We start from the raw sequence: 15741 nt of genomic DNA on the forward strand, positions 1-15741 counted from the left end.
TTTTTAAAGCACATTGGGCTGAAGTTAGGCATGTGTTCATTACATTAAAGAGCTAGCTTCACAGTGGTGAAATGTCACCTGTCAAATAAACGTGGATAATGCAAACAATTGTACGACTTTATGCCGCTATTTAAGAAGTTCGCACAAAAATGGCTTTAACGAGGACCCCCACAGTGTTAAGACTGACCCTCCCACGACCTCTTTCAGTTCTTGCAACCAAAATTCACACCTCGCCAAATTTCGGCGCATGGAAATCTTCACACGATGATCCCAAGAGGTTTTTAGCGTACAATAAAGTGATTTATGATCCGCAGTCACCAGATGAGCCCCCTCGACCCGCTGTAAGTTCTCATTGTTTTTGGAGACTCCTCTTAATTGTCTGCAGTTTGTGTGCCATCAAAGATGCAACATCAAGTACAGCCCCTGGAAAATGTGGTACGTCGCATGTTTGGTCCGCGGACTGACCGTGGATGAAGCTATCAAACAACTCAAGTTTGTGGCGTTGAAGGGGGCTGCACATGCCCGCGAGACTATCGAAGAAGCTAGAGATTTAGCAGTGAAGGAACACAATGTTGAATTCGCGAGTAATTTATGGGTTGGTACGTGATTTCCAACAAGCGAAAATGCGATTTTGAGTGTCTTTCTTCCAGCGGAATCCTTCGTGGGTAAAGGGCAGGTCATCAAAGGGATCAGAAGACACGCTAGAATGAGATTTGGAGTAGTTGAATATTTCCATTGCCACTACTTTGTCAGACTTGAGGAAGGAAAACCACCGAAGCACTACTATAATAGCCACCCAGTTGAGCCACACCAACAATTAGAGGAATGGTTGCAACAAATGAGACGCAGAAAAATCACCAATTCATTGTAATTACGTAGAACTAAATAAATAAGTTAACAATTCGGGTTTAGTCATTTCGCGTTTATACTTTTGTACGATTTCTTGGATCTTCACTCGGCGGCGGATATGTGGGGGCTGATAACTGTCCGAGTCTAAACGTCTCCGTCGCGCCATGTTAAGAGCCGTGTGTCGGACCAAAGGCCCCAAGGCACGTCGACTTAACACCATTCCGTCTATCAGAGGCGAGGCTAAACTGACGCGTCCCGACGGTCCTTGCAAATGCACTCTGAGCAGTCCCGACGCCATCAAATGCAAGTAAATTACTAAAACGTCGCTACTTTTGGTGAGGACTCCGCGTTCCAACCCCGTGCTCATACAGTTCAACAAATCATCTGTAAAAAAAGAACTTCAAATGGGTTAATTGGTAAGACAACGCACCTATTGGTAAGTTGAGATGGTCTTCGAAACTCTCCAACCAGACGACCATAATCTTCGTGTTGGTGTGAGGGTGTAAGTTAGAACGGGGCCCTGAGCGCCGTGGGGGCACTGGTTGCTTATCAAGCTCCAAACTAAGAGCTCTCTTCTCTTTACCACTAGTCTCCGACAAACTCCGCTCGTACCACACTGTAAGAAATGAAAACGAGCGCAATTTGGTGTTTTTAACTTACGCGAAGCATTAAAGGATTCCGTTGGGGTTTCTGGGGGTTTGATGGTCGAGGGCACCACAAACGCGATTTCTGAACAAGCATCCGCCCAGTAAAGAACATGCGTTGAGCCGTCGTACGACGAACTCCGCGAAGAACCGGAGGATTCTTGACGAGACACTTTCCAACTCGTGGAAACGTGACCGGTCCAACCTAAGACAATAATTGAGACACTTTTCTGGCGACTTCTGGTCTTACCTGGGTGTTTGTTAACCTCCACCGGCCATCCCAAGGAATGAATAAACTCGAAGAAGTATGGAGAGATCCCATTTTCGCCCCTGGCGTTGTTGATGATGTCTTGAGCGTTGTTCTGTTGAGACTTTACGTAGAAAACGTGAACGGTGTCGCAAGTCCTCGGACTCAAATGATCGAGAACTGACAAGTCTTTGCAGAAGTCGGCAGCACTGCTATCTAACGCAGTCAAGGTTGGTGCTCCATCCCGCCCTTCCTCCTCACCTAAAGACAACAAACCAAAGTGCGACAAGAACAACCTGGAGGTTTGGAAATCGTGGACCACCGGGGGCGGCGTGCACTCCTGCGCGACACAGTTGGATTGCGTCGCCGCCAAATTCGCCTCCACCGACGCCTGTCGCTCTATTAACTGCACCAGTTTGTTGGTGTCTTCGTTCACTTCTTCGTCTTGAGAGATGACGGATTCGAGAGGAGGAATGGACTGGTCACTATCAAGAAAAAAATGAGAGAGTGTGGGGGTTGGGGGCGCTCTTACACTTTGCACTGTGTGACTCTGTCGACACTATCCGGGAAGTACTTTTGTTTGACTTGGGGGCATTGGGGGGTGTCCTGCATCACCACAGGCCTCCCAGGATTGGGGGCATGACACTTAGTCCCCGAGCGATGTCTCGGTAAATGCCTCAACTGCATCGTCCAAGCGTGGCGACCAAAGGGCCCCCGGATCAAAATCGTCACGGTTGGTTGAGGATCTTGATCGTTCCCCAGAGGCTCCTCCAGTAGTGCCAACATCACAGATCCTTCAGTGACAAAATACCTAAATCTCTCCACGGCTTTGTCTTGATCCGTGCACGTCGTCGGCCACGAATTGCAATGTTGCAGCAACGCAACTTCGTCCAACAAGGACGAGATGGATTCAGGACCGCACTCGTTGGGAAAGTAGCCCACTTGTTCCAAAATACAAGTGAGGAGGTTTTCGGCAGCGTCGCGAACGCGCATTGACGCGGGTTTCAACTCCTTCTGTTCCTTCATTTTGATGTTTTCGCCGGGTTTACCAACAGATTTCGTCCCGGAGACGCCGAGCTCCGCCACTTCGAGGACGGTGGTGAGACAGTCTTTGTCCCGGAGGAGATAGGGGTGTTCGAGAAGCCACACGGAGCAACACTGGAATGCCGCGACGATGGTAGAGTGCAAGTCTTTGGAGTGGGCTGGAGGAGGGCGCGAACACTGGTAGACGATGTAGTCGCACAGCCACTTCACCGCTCTTTTGCACTCCATCGCGTCTAAAAGACAAACCAATCGTATCAAACAAAACAAACGAAGGGGGTTAGTTACCAGTTAGTTTCCTCGCTGCGTCCACAAATAATTATGAAATACAATTCAAGTTTAAACGATTGAAAGAAATACGAACCTGATTCTTTGATGTGGATCCTGGCGAGGCCGGAAAGGAGCTCCAGCGCTGCTAACGACACATTCAGATCGGTCTTCCAGGAGCTGATGAGGCGGTGACACACCAAATACGTGGCTCGGACGAATAACGCATGAGCCGAATCTAAAAATGAAGAAAAATTACTCCCACAGTTTCCTTCGTTCTTCGTGGTGTTGGCATACCTATCGGCATTAAATCAAACGAATCAACAGGACCAAAATGTTCAGGTGAAGTGGAACGTTCATAGCTGCTAGCCATGCTCATGGTACTGGCAGTGTCGGACGCTACATAAGCCACACAAGCAATACAAAAGAAAAACGATAAAAATGGTGAAAACAACACAAAAATAGTGCCGAAAGCAACAAAAAAATGAAAATACCTGAGCTCAAGAGATTTGAAGAAGTGTCGGTGGGAGGTTGCGTCACCTGTTCAACTTTCTCGTAGATTGAAGAGTCTTGTACGCAAAGAAAAAGACTTCCTAGTAACATGTGGGTGTTCTGTGGATCGCTTTCAATCTGCAGAGCGTTCATTACGAGATTCATCAGGCGTGGTTTGAGTTGTCCGAAAGTTACAGGGCGTTCTAAAGAACCTGATTTTGGGTTAAAAAAACTGCGACGTCTTTATTACCTGTGTTGATTAAATCCTTGATGGCGACATTTTGGAAATGGAGGGGTAGTACCAACATGGAGGATAACAAATGAATGGAAGCCCTCCTCAACTCGGTCTTTGACACGTTCGAATTCAACTTCAGATCTTTGTCAGGCAACACAATTTCGAGCGCTGAAATAAAAACCGGCACCAACACCCTCACTCCGTCTAGATCCAGTCTAAACAGATCTGAAGAGTTCATCAGGATCGCCACCATAGTCTCGCCACATTCTCGGTTCAGTGGAACCTTCAAGCCTTGTTGGACTGCTAAATAAAACCGAGCCAAGTAAACCGGGAGAATTTCTTCGCCGGTTTTCTTGGCGCACATTATCCGGCAGAGAGTTCCCAAAGCTTCGGCTTTACCACTTTCGTACTTGTCGATGGTTAAAGTTGGTGGTAAGCTGGGGATGTCGCTGATGGAGCTCGGTTGGGAGTAGCTCTCCATGATTACGGAACTGGGGCGTTTGCTCTGATCGTGCGTTTGGCGGTTGTGGAGCTCGCAACCTAAGAAGGCGGCTTCGAAGAGCCACTCGCCGAAGAGGTGGAGGATGCTGTTGCATTTCGGGCGACCGGGAGCCAACGGAGCGCGGCTCTCCGGGCCAAAAGATGTTAGAGCTGCAGAAACAAAGTGAGGTGGTGGAGTGGAATAAAACGACTTACAAGAGGCGCTGGAGGTGGAGGAGGGTCCAGAGCTGGGGGCCGAAGCCGTCGCAACAACCGAGCTCCGACTAGTCGTCAGACCAATCAATGAAGATTTTGGGATCCCTACAATTACCTATTATAGCTCTTTATTGATAGGGGTTGAAGAAATGATGTTAAAACACAGACTAATTCTAACCCTTAGAGACAGAGGACGGTGCCACACTAAAACTCTTTGCCAATCTGCGCTGAGTAGGAGGAGTAGGAGAAGGTGAGTAAGTAGCAGAAGTTTGATTTGGTGCAGCTTCTCTAGTCTTATCAGTGCTCCCACCTGTTATCACAGTTTCCCACCAAATAGCTTGTGCTACACCTGAACCAATGAGAAACAGAGGTTTATCATGAAGGCAGTTAGCGAGGCGAGACGATACACTAAATGCAGTTTTACCAACCAAGAAAAGCGTCGACTTGACCAGCGATACCCTTGATGGCCTTGAGGAAAATCAGCGGAAGAGCCTGAAGACATGGGTGTTGACAGGGGTCGTTCACATTGTCCGTGCTTATCGCAAACTGAAGAAACTTCTGAGTCTGACTAATAACCTGTTGAAGACAATCAGAAGAAGTCCAAGGGTGTCTTAACACTCACATCCGGCTTCGTCAAACTGATGGGGTTCCCTATGGTGTTCAAGAAGCGGTACCAACTCTGCGCAATACAATCATTGGACATTCCATGCGTGATTAAGTCGTCGTCGCCGATTTTCAGCTCCGGGAACGTGGGGCCGTACATAAAAGACAGAACCTTCGAAGTTAGAACCAAATTAACGCGATTCCACTGCTCAATAAGCGCCACTCTGTGCCGCCAGTTCATGCAACATTCACGCAGGGTTTTCCACAGCGGGGGCGAAGGGAAGCACTGAGCGCATGCTATCAGCCAGATTTCAAACAACACACTGAGGACTCGTTCACAGAGCTGGTCAGCGACGTCGTCTTTAACAGTTGGTGGCGACAAGAGAGTGTCGTTGATTGCTAGCAGAAACACGAGGAGCGCTTCCCAAGTTTCCCGTTCTAGGATTTTTGATTCATGGGCGATTTGTTGGAGGGTGCGCAACACACGGTGGCATAAAACTGCTTGTCTGTTGATGGTGTCAAGTCCTGGGAGAGAAAAGTGTTAGATTCTGGACAAGTTTTGTTCAAACGTCACAAAGAACGTACCCAAATCCTGATATAAAAAAGGCCAGTCTTGGAAAATATAGATTTTAAGTGAGAATTTGGGGCAATCGCCTCCTTACCTTCGTCTTTCCGCGGAATAAACAAATAATGAAGGTGTCCTATTATTTTCCTCGCGTAGACATTGGGGTCTTCTACGATAGGCTGAGGCACGCAAATTTTAGGGGTGAGCAGCGCCGACAACCACTCGCAGTACACGTTGACGCAATCCTTAATAGCTTCGTGCTCTGACAGCGGCAAAGACAACCCAAATCCAAGAACTTCCATGCACCATTGGACCTTCCAAATTAACAAGTTAGAAGTGAAACCTTAATGAGGCCCCAGTACCTCTTTATCAGTGACTAAAGGACTTGGCTCCGCCGCCTGACTTATCCCCAAGTTGCTCGCAAGCTGCCTCACTACCCCCAGAGTGACTTCTTTGCTCGTCGCCAAGCCGAACTTCTCCAGAACGCTCTGATTGGCGTCGTCGCCGTTTTGGAGCATGAGACTCAACGAGGTCCATTCTGAATACATCCCCTTGTTCTCGCTGCTTTCCTGGGGGCACCTGTCAAACTCTGTCTTATAAAAGGAGATACTCACTTTCAGGTTCATTCGATTGAAAAGTCCTAAATTCATAAGCACGTTTTGTTTTATCTTATCAAAATACAAATATTTATTTTTGGGAAAATGTAAACATTTTCGGAAAACGTCAACAATTGTCAAACAGCTGTCAGTTTTGACAGGTGTCGACTGTCAACGTGCCTGTAGCATATGCCACCAACAATACAATTTTATTTTTTATTTATTAATTTTATTACTTAATTAATATAAACGAATGAAAACTAGACACTTCTTTAGGTTTCTTTTCTCGCCTCTTCGCTGACGCTTTTTTCCGCGCCGTCGATTTTAGCCGCAATTTCCGCGTACTTCTGAGTCCTGTACGCCTTTTTAGCTTCATCTAACAGTACATTATGTATTAAACTCCTATTGTGGTACATATCCGGCATTAAAGGGGGATACGGGTTGCCTTTGAGCTCCAAAACTGCCTTTTTCCGAACTTCGGGGTACAAACTAGGCGCGTTGAACATTTTGGTGTAGGAAGTATTGAAATCTGCGAATCTTGGAACGAGCACTTTGAATAATTTGTGAACTAGCTGCTTCTCAACCAGCCAGTAATCTGCCATCTCCATGGTCTCCTTGTGGCAGTCTCCATATCGTATCGCGTCTGAAATCAACTACAAAGGGTTGTTAAAACGGCAATGAGAGCATAACAAACTTACTCTTTCGGCGTACATGCGAGACTCATCAGCTCGGGGGTAATTTAGCTCAATTCGCTCGTGTTTTATCAAGGCGGTGACAGTTTTTCTTAGTTTATTCAAGCGTTCTTCGGGGCCCCCAGGCGATCTGAATTTGCGTAAACGAGGGTTCACTTTTACTCGAAGCTTTGAGATGAGCTTTGAAACGTCGGCTTGGTTCATTTTGTGAGGAAAATTGGGTGAAAATCGGCGAATTTGATTACTTGACTTTTCCAACCATAACCCCACTTTTAATGACAGCACGCGACAATTCGGTTTCCACTAGACTTGTGTTTTTTTTTTTAAAGGATTTATTACGTTTATAAAACAATTACAATCTTTTTGTGTGGAATTATGCGGATCTCCAACCCGAAATTAGCTGCCGCCGCAACTTATTTTTCACAAATCTCAGTTCCGGCCGACCCGCCAAATTCAAACTTTCCAAAGGATCAATAAGATGATCGTACAATTCTTTCGCATAAACTGTGGACCAATCAGTCAAAAACGAGCTGTGGTTAAATTTGATCCACTCTGTGTATCTGTACCTATCGGTTCGTAGCGAATATCCCATCACTGTTATGTTTTGCAATCTGGGACTATCGCTGTTTGGATTTTCGCTGGGGAAAGTCCCTGGCCTTGGATACTGCGAAAAAACTCCGGTTTTTCCTTCAAACTGTCGATTTCGCCTCTTTGCTACCATCGCCGGTACCAGACTACGACCCTCAGTGCATAGTTTTGAATTCGTACCATTTTCAGTGCAAGTCTGCAAAGCGGGGGCTACTTGCGTTAGGTCCACCAAAGTGGGGAACAAATCCACAAGTTCAACTAATTCGTCGAGAATAATCTCAGTTTTGCTTAGTCTAGGGACGTGGATCATCAGTGGAACTCGCGTGGCGACATCAAAGTTGCTGAATTTACCAAATTCTCCGTGTTCTCCTCTTGACCACCCTACAAAGAACTGTTAGAATGACCCTTTGAGGGCTTAAAATTACCATGGTCCCCTACGAGAACAACAACAGTGTTGTTGAGATCAATTTCCTCAAGTAGCTGGCCAATTAGATCGTCGATGTAGCTCGTCGCAGCGTTGTAACTTTGAATTATCGCCCTAGTAACATTTTCCGGAATTCCACCGAAAGGAAAAGTTAGATTTAGCTTCGCGATGTCGTCCCGTTTTCGGATATCTATGAAGGGATTCCACGCCACCGCCGGCATGAGCGGCGGTTTGGTCAAGTACCTCGGCAGCACCACCTCCTCCAAAGGGTGGTAATCTAAAAATTAAATTACTCAAAGAACACCCCTATGGAAACTCACTTAAATACTCCACCGGAAACTTCAACGGAACGTGAGGCTTATGAAACCCCACCGCCAAAAAAAACGGTTTTCCCCCCGTAATCTCCCCTTGGTGTTCAATAAACTCAGAGGCCGCCACCAGAGACTCAAGATCCGGCAAAGTCCCTCCAGGTTGAGCGTCCGGAATAACCGGACAAATTAAATTCCGGGCAAGTTCTCCATCGGAGTTCATACAAACTTTGGCTTCTTTGTACGCTTCGGTTTTGGGGTGGAACGGTTGACCACTCCAACTGTACTTCGCGTCGTCCGTAAAGTTGGAGGAGATGCCAGGATGGAACACTTTACCAATAGATTGGGTGTAATAACCGTTTTCTTTGAACAGTTGAGGGAGAGTGGTGAAGTTTCCCACTGCGTCCCGCCAGTAACTGTAGAAGTCGTAGAGGTGGAGCGAGTCGGGGCGGCGACTTGTGAGGAAGGAGTTGCGGCTGGGGGCGCAAAGAGCTTGCTAAAATGAAAGAGAAACGTCTGTTGAATCTTTATTATCAATTACAGCGTTCTGTTGGTCAAGTTTCTATGTCGAAGTTGGTCGAAGGAGTAGGATGAGGCACTGGAGGAACAGGCATGAGTATAGGCATCGGTACCGCCAGCTCAGGAGTGACCTTCGTTAAATTCCGATAGTGAACAAAGACACAATACTGGAAGAACCAATACAAGATAAAAACAAACGGATAAAACCAAAAATAATGAAATCTAAACGAGCGCTCCTTCTGCTTATTGAACACCGCACTAAACGGTCCTGGATGATCCTGATGTTTCTCGTTTTGAGACTTCATGTAGATCCCCGTCTGGATCACAAAACCCTTCGCTACGATCAGAATCACACTAGTCACCGCCAGATAAACAAAAAACCCCAATTTGTAGTCCTAAAACAACAGATTTAACTCTTTTTCTAACCCTCCTTCTTACGCAACTCTCTTCACGCTGAACACCAAAAGAAACCCTTTGAACACCGACACTATCGCTGCGACTACCAGGAAGTAATAATACGCTCGAAAATCGTAGAAGAACAAGTCGGTTTTGCGTCCGGCCGCCAAGTCCCACAGACTTCGCAACATTGAAATTGCGTGGATGAGACACAAAGTACCTAAAACCTTAGTTTTGCGTATAAAAAGGGTCTCTAGGTGGAACTTACGATTTCGTTGATCGCCAAGTAATTGACGAGGGTTCTAACGGCGCGATCGCTGAAAAATCCGCGCATTTTGCTTGTTGACGAAGAATGGTCGATTCATAGAAGAGGTTTGATTGTGAGCGAAACGATAAGAGTTGACACGACACGAAAGTTCAACTTGATATAGTGTGTTTATTCATAATAAGAGTACAATTTAGATCTAAGTATTGACTATGGGCTTCTCTTCTGGTGGTACTAGCAGCTGTCGCTCCTTCAGTCTGATTATCTTATAGTTAAGGTAAACAAAGTAGTGGACAATCAAGTTCATTAGAAACATCAGAGGACTGTAAATGTAGAAAACGAAGACGTAAGTGTGCTTCAAATAGAATTTGTACTCTGCAAAGTCTTTTCCTGTTGGAAATCTGTCCACAGCTGTGTGCATTTGAATGCCGTGATAAACAACGAACGCCAATAAAAGTGCTAGAACTATAGTCGCTAGTACTAAGTACACCAAAATCCCTTTCCAGTACTCCTGAAAATCTGTTTGTTGTAATAAGTGGATAATTAGAGAAGACTTACTTTGTTGATACTAAAAGATAAGAGAAAACTTTTAATAACCATCACAATGCTAAAAACTACAAGTAAATAATTGCTCGCCGTCGTAACATTATTGTCACTTCCGGCTTGAAGATTAAAGATAGCATAGGGTAAGCATAAAATCCCAATTATCTAAAAATATAATAATAGGGGAGTAATAATAGGGGAGTCCCCTCAATCAATAACTTACAAAATCGTTGATTGCTTGATAACCAACCAAAGTTTTACAACAAAACTCTTTAAATGATTCGAGCATCGTCATGATAACACAGGCAATGATGTGCCACGCCAATCTTATATCAACACTTATCTAACTTTGTTTACCAAATAACGTTAACAATATTTATGGAGTTTTTACGCGCTTGTAATTTTTTTGTCCTTCGTCTCCACTTTCTTTTCGCGATTTCGTTGTAATAAAGGAATACGATTTCTTGATACTACTAGTCTTACCACGAAATCTTTGGCCACAATAAGAAGCAGAGTTGAGAGTAAAAAATTTGTGAAAATGTGTTGTTAGAAAAAATCGTTTTTCTCGCGCTTTTTTACATAAGAATAAGTTCCAAAAAAAAATCGAAATTTTGCCGAATAATTCGAAGATCAAAGGTCATCACCTTAGGATGTAAAACCTAATTCGGTCGATATCTAGCTTATTTATGAAGCAATTTAAAAAATAAAATTTATATTTATTATTAATGCAATTTATTTAAAAAAATATTCATTTGAAGTATTAACTTTGAGCCTGTAAATGATGCAACCAGTCATACACGAAACGTGACAGTTCAGAACCAACTAGATTATGCAACCAATAATAACAGCGTTTACAAATTAATCTAAATTTAATAATTAGAAAACTATAAAATCTCGTTCACTGGCCTGGGTTCATAAAAATCACTCTGTGTAAAGTTTGTGATATCGATATGAGAAGTTTGGCCATAGTTTTAGTCATGAATTTTTGCGAAAATTTGAAACTTTCGACTATTGGAAAATCTAAAAACTATTTCTTATGTAAAAAATCGCGAGAAAAACGATGCCGCAAACCGCATTCCAATATCTGGAAGAGTTTCCGAGATATCGAGCATGAATTGTTTCGAACCTTCGAAAATTTGACCCTCTGGCGACAACCCAAAATTTCAAACGGCCATAACTCGGTTATTTATTGACAAATATTAAAAAATTATCATGTTTTTGGATTCGGCGTGAAATTCTGCGTAAAATGAGACCCAAATTTGTTGAGTTTGCTTAATAAATAAACGAGGTATTGGCCAAAAACTGTTTTGAAAACATCATTTTAGGGTGATTTTCAATCAATGTTTTCAAAATGAAAATGACGTTTAATAGCATTGAATTATACATCAGTCGAAAGAGGAGCTTAAAATCTATCTACTGGCCAAATTTGAGATCTATAGGACAAATAGTTTGCGAGTTATGGCCAAAAATAAAAAAAAATGAAAAATTTTCATCGTTTGAGTCGCAATTTTTTTTCGCGAAAAATCGACTATCGAATTTTGGGCTTTTAAGCACTTTTTCTAACGTAAAATGAGCCTAGAAAAACGATGGCGCAAACCGCATCTCAATATCTCTAATAGTTTCCGAGATATTTAACTTTGAAAATTGAGAAAAATGAGAAAAAATGAAAATCAACTATCCGAAACTGTGATCGGCCATAACTCAGTTATTTGTTGTCGGATCTGAATTTAAATCCCAGATTTGGAATCTGCGGAAAATTCTGCGTTCACTGATGTATAATAACTCAAGTTTACTCTAAAAAATAAGCGAGATATCGATATGAGAAATTTGGTATAGTTTTAATCATGAATTTTCGCGAAAATTTGCAAATTTCGACTATTGGCAAATCTAAAAAAGATTTCTTATGTAAAAAATCGCGAGAAAAACGATGCCGCAAACCGCATTCCAATATCTGGAATAGTTTCCGAGATATCGAGCATGAATTGTTTCGAACCTTCGAAAATTTGACCCTCTGGCGACAACCCAAAATTTCAAACGGCCATAACTCGGTTATTTATTGACAAATATTAAAAAATTATCATGTTTTTGGATTCGGCGTGAAATTCTGCGTAAAATGAGACCCAAATTTGTTGAGTTTGCTTAATAAATAAACGAGGTATTGGCCAAAAACTGTTTTGAAAACATCATTTTAGGGTGATTTTCAATCAATGTTTTCAAAATGAAAATGACGTTTAATAGCATTGAATTATACATCAGTCGAAAGAGGAGCTTAAAATCTATCTACTGGCCAAATTTGAGATCTATAGGACAAATAGTTTGCGAGTTATGGCCAAAAATAAAAAAAAATGAAAAATTTTTATCGTTTGAGTCGCAATTTTTTTTCGCGAAAAATCGACTATCGAATTTTGGGCTTTTAAGCACTTTTTCTAACGTAAAATGAGCCGACAAAAACGATGGCGCAAACCGCATCTCAATATCTCTAATAGTTTCCGAGATATTTAACTTTGAAAATTAGGAAAAATGAGAAAAATTGAAAATCAACTATCCGAAACTTTGATCGGCCATAACTCAGTTATTTGTTGTCGGATCTGAATTTAAATCCCAGATTTGGAATCTGCGTAAAATTCTGCGTTCACTGATGTATAACAACTCAAGTTTACTCAAAAAATAAGCGAGATATCGATATGAGAAATTTGGTATAGTTTTAATCATGAATTTTCGCGAAAATTTGCAAATTTCGACTATTGGCAAATCTAAAAAAGATTTCTTATGTAAAAAATCGCGAGAAAAACGATGCCGCAAACCGCATTCCAATATCTAGAATAGTTTCCGAGATATTGAGCATGAATTGTTTCGAACCTTCGAAAATTTGACCCTCTGGCGACAACCCAAAATTTCAAACGGCCATAACTCGGTTATTTATTGACAAATTTTAAAAAATTGTCATATTTTTGGATTCAGCGTGAAATTCTGCATAAAATGAGACCAAAATTTGTTGAGTTTGCTTAATAAATAAATGAGATATTGGAAAAAAACTGTTTTGAAAACATCATTTTAGTGTGATTTTCAATCAATGTTTTCAAAATGAAAATGCCGTTTAATAGCATTGAATTATACATCAGTCGAAAGAGGAGCTTAAAATCTATCTACTGGCCAAATTTGAGATCTACAGGACAAATAGTTTGCGAGTTATGGCCAAAAATTAAAAAAATGAAAAATTTTCATCGTTTGAGTCGCAATTTTTTTTCGCGAAAAATCGACTATCGAATTTTGGGCTTTTAAGCACTTTTTCTAACGTAAAATGAGCCGACAAAAACGATGGCGCAAACCGCATCTCAATATCTCTAATAGTTTCCGAGATATTTAACTTTGAAAATTAGGAAAAATGAGAAAAATTGAAAATCAACTATCCGAAACTTTGATCGGCCATAACTCAGTTATTTGTTGTCGGATCTGAATTTAAATCCCAGATTTGGAATCTGCGTAAAATTCTGCGTTCACTGATGTATAACAACTCAAGTTTACTCAAAAAATAAGCGAGATATCGATATGAGAAATTTGGTATAGTTTTAATCATGAATTTTCGCGAAAATTTGCAAATTTCGACCATTGGCAAATCTAAAAAAGATTTCTTATGTAAAAAATCGCGAGAAAAACGATGCCGCAAACCGCATTCCAATATCTAGAATAGTTTCCGAGATATCGAGCATGAATTGTTTCGAACCTTCGAAAATTTGACCCTCTGGCGACAACCCAAAATTTCAAACGGCCAGAACTCGGTTATTTATTGACAAATTTTAAAAAATTATCATATTTTTGGATTCAGCGTGACATTCTGCGTAAAATGAGACCCAAATTTGTAGAGTTTGCTTAATAAATAAACGAGGTATTGGCCAAAAACTGTCTTGAAAACATCATTTTAGGGTAATTGTCAATCAATGTTTTCAAAATAAAAATGACGTTTAATAGCATTAAATTATACATCAGTCGAAAGAGGAGCTTAAAATCTATTTACTGGCGAAATTTGAGATCAATAGGACAAATAGATTGCGAGTTATGGCCAAAAATGAAAAAAAATGAAAAATTTTCATCGTTTGAGTCGCAATTTTTTTTCGCGAAAAATCGACTATCGAATTTTGGGCTTTTAAGCACTTTTTCTAACGTAAAATGAGCCGAGAAAAACGATGGCGCAAACCGCATCTCAATATCTCTAATAGTTTCCGAGATATTTAACTTTGAAAATTGGGAAAAATGAGAAAAAAAAAAAAGGCGAGATATCGATATGAGAAGTTTGGCCATAGTTTTAGTCATGAATTTTCGCGAAAATTTGCAAATTTCGACTATTGAAAAATCTAAGAACGATTTCTTATGTAAAAAATCGCGAGAAAAACGATGCCGCAAACCGCATTCCAATATCTGAAATAGTTTTCGAGATATCGAGCATGAATTGTTTCGAACTTTCGAAAATTTGACCCTCTGGCGACAACCCAAAATTTCAAACGGCCATAACTCGGTTATTTATTGACAAATTTTAAAAAATTATCATATTTTTGGATTCAGCGTGACATTCTGCGTAAAATGAGACCCAAATTTGTAGAGTTTGCTTAATAAATAAACGAGGTACTGGCCAAAAACTGTCTTGAAAACATCATTTTAGGGTGATTTTCAATCAATGTTTTCAAAATAAAAATGACGTTTAATAGCATTAAATTATACATCAGTCGAAAGAGGAGCTTAAAATCTGTCTACTGGCCAGAGATCTATAGGACAAACAGTTTGTGAGTTATTGCCAAAAATTAAAAAAAATGAAAAATTTTCATCGTTTGAGTCGCAATTTTTTTTCGTGAAAAATCGACAATCGAATTTTGGGCTTTTAAGCACTTTTTCTAACGTAAAATGAGCCTAGAAAAACGATGGCGCAAACCGCATCTCAATATCTCTAATAGTTTCCGAGATATCTAACTTTGAAAATTGGGAAAAATGAGAAAAAAATGAAAATCAACTTTTCAAAACTTTGATCGGTCATAACTCGGTTATCTGTTGTCGGATCTGAATTTAAATCCCAGATTTGAAATCTGCGTAAGATTCTGCGTACCCTGATGTATAATAACTCAAGTTGGAAACCGTTCATAAACGCAACAACACTGGCGAATCACAGAGTGTTAATCACATCACTCTGACGTCACGCTCCAACAGACGTCTCACTTTATGAACAAACCCCTGCATTACTTAATTCGTGCATAAATTCCTGCCAAGTTCCATTTAATGCGCCTTTCGTATTCTTATAACAAAAACAAAAAACGAAAAAAAGTGGGCTGATGGATTTCCAATAATAAATTGGCCCATTTTTCAGCACCTGGCACGTCGCATTTTTAACCGCACCACTAAATTTACCAGTTGGCACCAAATTCCCAATTGTTACCCACTCACGAATAAAAACGACTGTTTTCTGGTTACCTACTTGAGCAAATGCATTGGTGAACACAAAACTGGAAGCTGCCAGTTTGTCGATGTTGGGAGTAACAGCACTGGGGTCCCCATAAACCCCCAAAGCAGGTCTTAAATCGTCGACTACCAATAATAAAACGTTGGGCTTAAGGGCCACACCTTCATGCAACAGCATTAGGAAAAAAAAACAAAACACAGCCATGTCGCGTGAAGAACACAACTAAATTTGCAATATCTAATATTTAAAATAAATATTTACGATATCGATAACTGTTTGTTGTGTATTTGACCCCACCACATCTAAAATTAAATCGACCGCTTGC

General features: G+C 41.4%; 6 protein-coding genes across 16 annotated transcripts; 1 reads left to right on the forward strand and 5 right to left on the reverse strand.

Moving 5' to 3' along the window:
• The first annotated feature begins 44 nt into the window (after positions 1 to 44).
• On the forward strand, positions 45 to 903 carry LOC148166217 (large ribosomal subunit protein uL22m-like). The gene is made up of 3 exons (XM_088049151.1): positions 45 to 341; positions 386 to 599; positions 651 to 903. The coding sequence occupies exons 1-3, from the start codon at positions 150 to 152 to the stop codon at positions 869 to 871; spliced, it is 627 nt and encodes a 208-aa protein (XP_087905277.1). The 5' UTR covers positions 45 to 149; the 3' UTR covers positions 872 to 903.
• Positions 853 to 6379, reverse strand: LOC148166218 (ral GTPase-activating protein subunit beta-like). 10 transcript variants are annotated; one of them, XM_088049134.1, is made up of 18 exons: positions 6254 to 6379; positions 6002 to 6208; positions 5737 to 5953; positions 5660 to 5686; positions 5094 to 5599; positions 4900 to 5047; positions 4650 to 4820; positions 4472 to 4576; positions 3791 to 4426; positions 3543 to 3752; positions 3346 to 3447; positions 3146 to 3286; positions 3070 to 3084; positions 2273 to 3017; positions 1744 to 2225; positions 1510 to 1698; positions 1280 to 1465; positions 853 to 1233 (listed from the first exon to the last, which is right to left on the reverse strand). In XM_088049134.1, exons 1-18 carry the CDS (start codon positions 6287 to 6289, stop codon positions 872 to 874), a joined length of 4485 nt encoding a protein of 1494 aa, XP_087905260.1. In that variant the 5' UTR covers positions 6290 to 6379; the 3' UTR covers positions 853 to 871. The 10 variants fall into 10 exon arrangements, with proteins under 10 accessions (XP_087905260.1, XP_087905262.1, XP_087905266.1 ...); XM_088049136.1 differs by lacking the exon at positions 5660 to 5686; XM_088049140.1 differs by lacking the exon at positions 4650 to 4820.
• A 58-nt stretch (positions 6380 to 6437) lies between these two features.
• Positions 6438 to 7239, reverse strand: LOC148166219 (large ribosomal subunit protein bL17m-like). Its single transcript, XM_088049154.1, has 2 exons — positions 6934 to 7239; positions 6438 to 6888 (listed from the first exon to the last, which is right to left on the reverse strand). Exons 1-2 carry the CDS (start codon positions 7129 to 7131, stop codon positions 6508 to 6510), a joined length of 579 nt encoding a protein of 192 aa, XP_087905280.1. The 5' UTR covers positions 7132 to 7239; the 3' UTR covers positions 6438 to 6507.
• Positions 7220 to 15734, reverse strand: LOC148166220 (iduronate 2-sulfatase-like). The gene is made up of 4 exons (XM_088049150.1): positions 15432 to 15734; positions 8260 to 8743; positions 7941 to 8216; positions 7220 to 7896 (listed from the first exon to the last, which is right to left on the reverse strand). Exons 1-4 carry the CDS (start codon positions 15618 to 15620, stop codon positions 7301 to 7303), a joined length of 1545 nt encoding a protein of 514 aa, XP_087905276.1. The 5' UTR covers positions 15621 to 15734; the 3' UTR covers positions 7220 to 7300.
• On the reverse strand, positions 8762 to 9535 carry LOC148166221 (uncharacterized). 2 transcript variants are annotated; one of them, XM_088049152.1, is made up of 3 exons: positions 9431 to 9535; positions 9210 to 9389; positions 8762 to 9161 (listed from the first exon to the last, which is right to left on the reverse strand). In XM_088049152.1, the coding sequence occupies exons 1-3, from the start codon at positions 9494 to 9496 to the stop codon at positions 8802 to 8804; spliced, it is 606 nt and encodes a 201-aa protein (XP_087905278.1). In that variant the 5' UTR covers positions 9497 to 9535; the 3' UTR covers positions 8762 to 8801. The 2 variants fall into 2 exon arrangements, with proteins under 2 accessions (XP_087905278.1, XP_087905279.1); XM_088049153.1 differs by having other exon boundaries at positions 9210 to 9382; positions 9431 to 9508.
• LOC148166222 (uncharacterized) lies at positions 9579 to 10698 on the reverse strand. Its single transcript, XM_088049155.1, has 3 exons — positions 10194 to 10698; positions 9986 to 10135; positions 9579 to 9938 (listed from the first exon to the last, which is right to left on the reverse strand). Exons 1-3 carry the CDS (start codon positions 10263 to 10265, stop codon positions 9627 to 9629), a joined length of 534 nt encoding a protein of 177 aa, XP_087905281.1. The 5' UTR covers positions 10266 to 10698; the 3' UTR covers positions 9579 to 9626.
• Positions 15735 to 15741: the final 7 nt, after the last annotated feature.

This window comes from Gnatocerus cornutus, unplaced genomic scaffold, assembly GCF_029298725.1.
Source record: "Gnatocerus cornutus isolate USDA-ARS CGAHR unplaced genomic scaffold, icGnaCorn1.1 ctg00000023.1, whole genome shotgun sequence".
In the NCBI taxonomy this organism is placed as follows: domain Eukaryota; kingdom Metazoa; phylum Arthropoda; class Insecta; order Coleoptera; family Tenebrionidae; genus Gnatocerus; species Gnatocerus cornutus.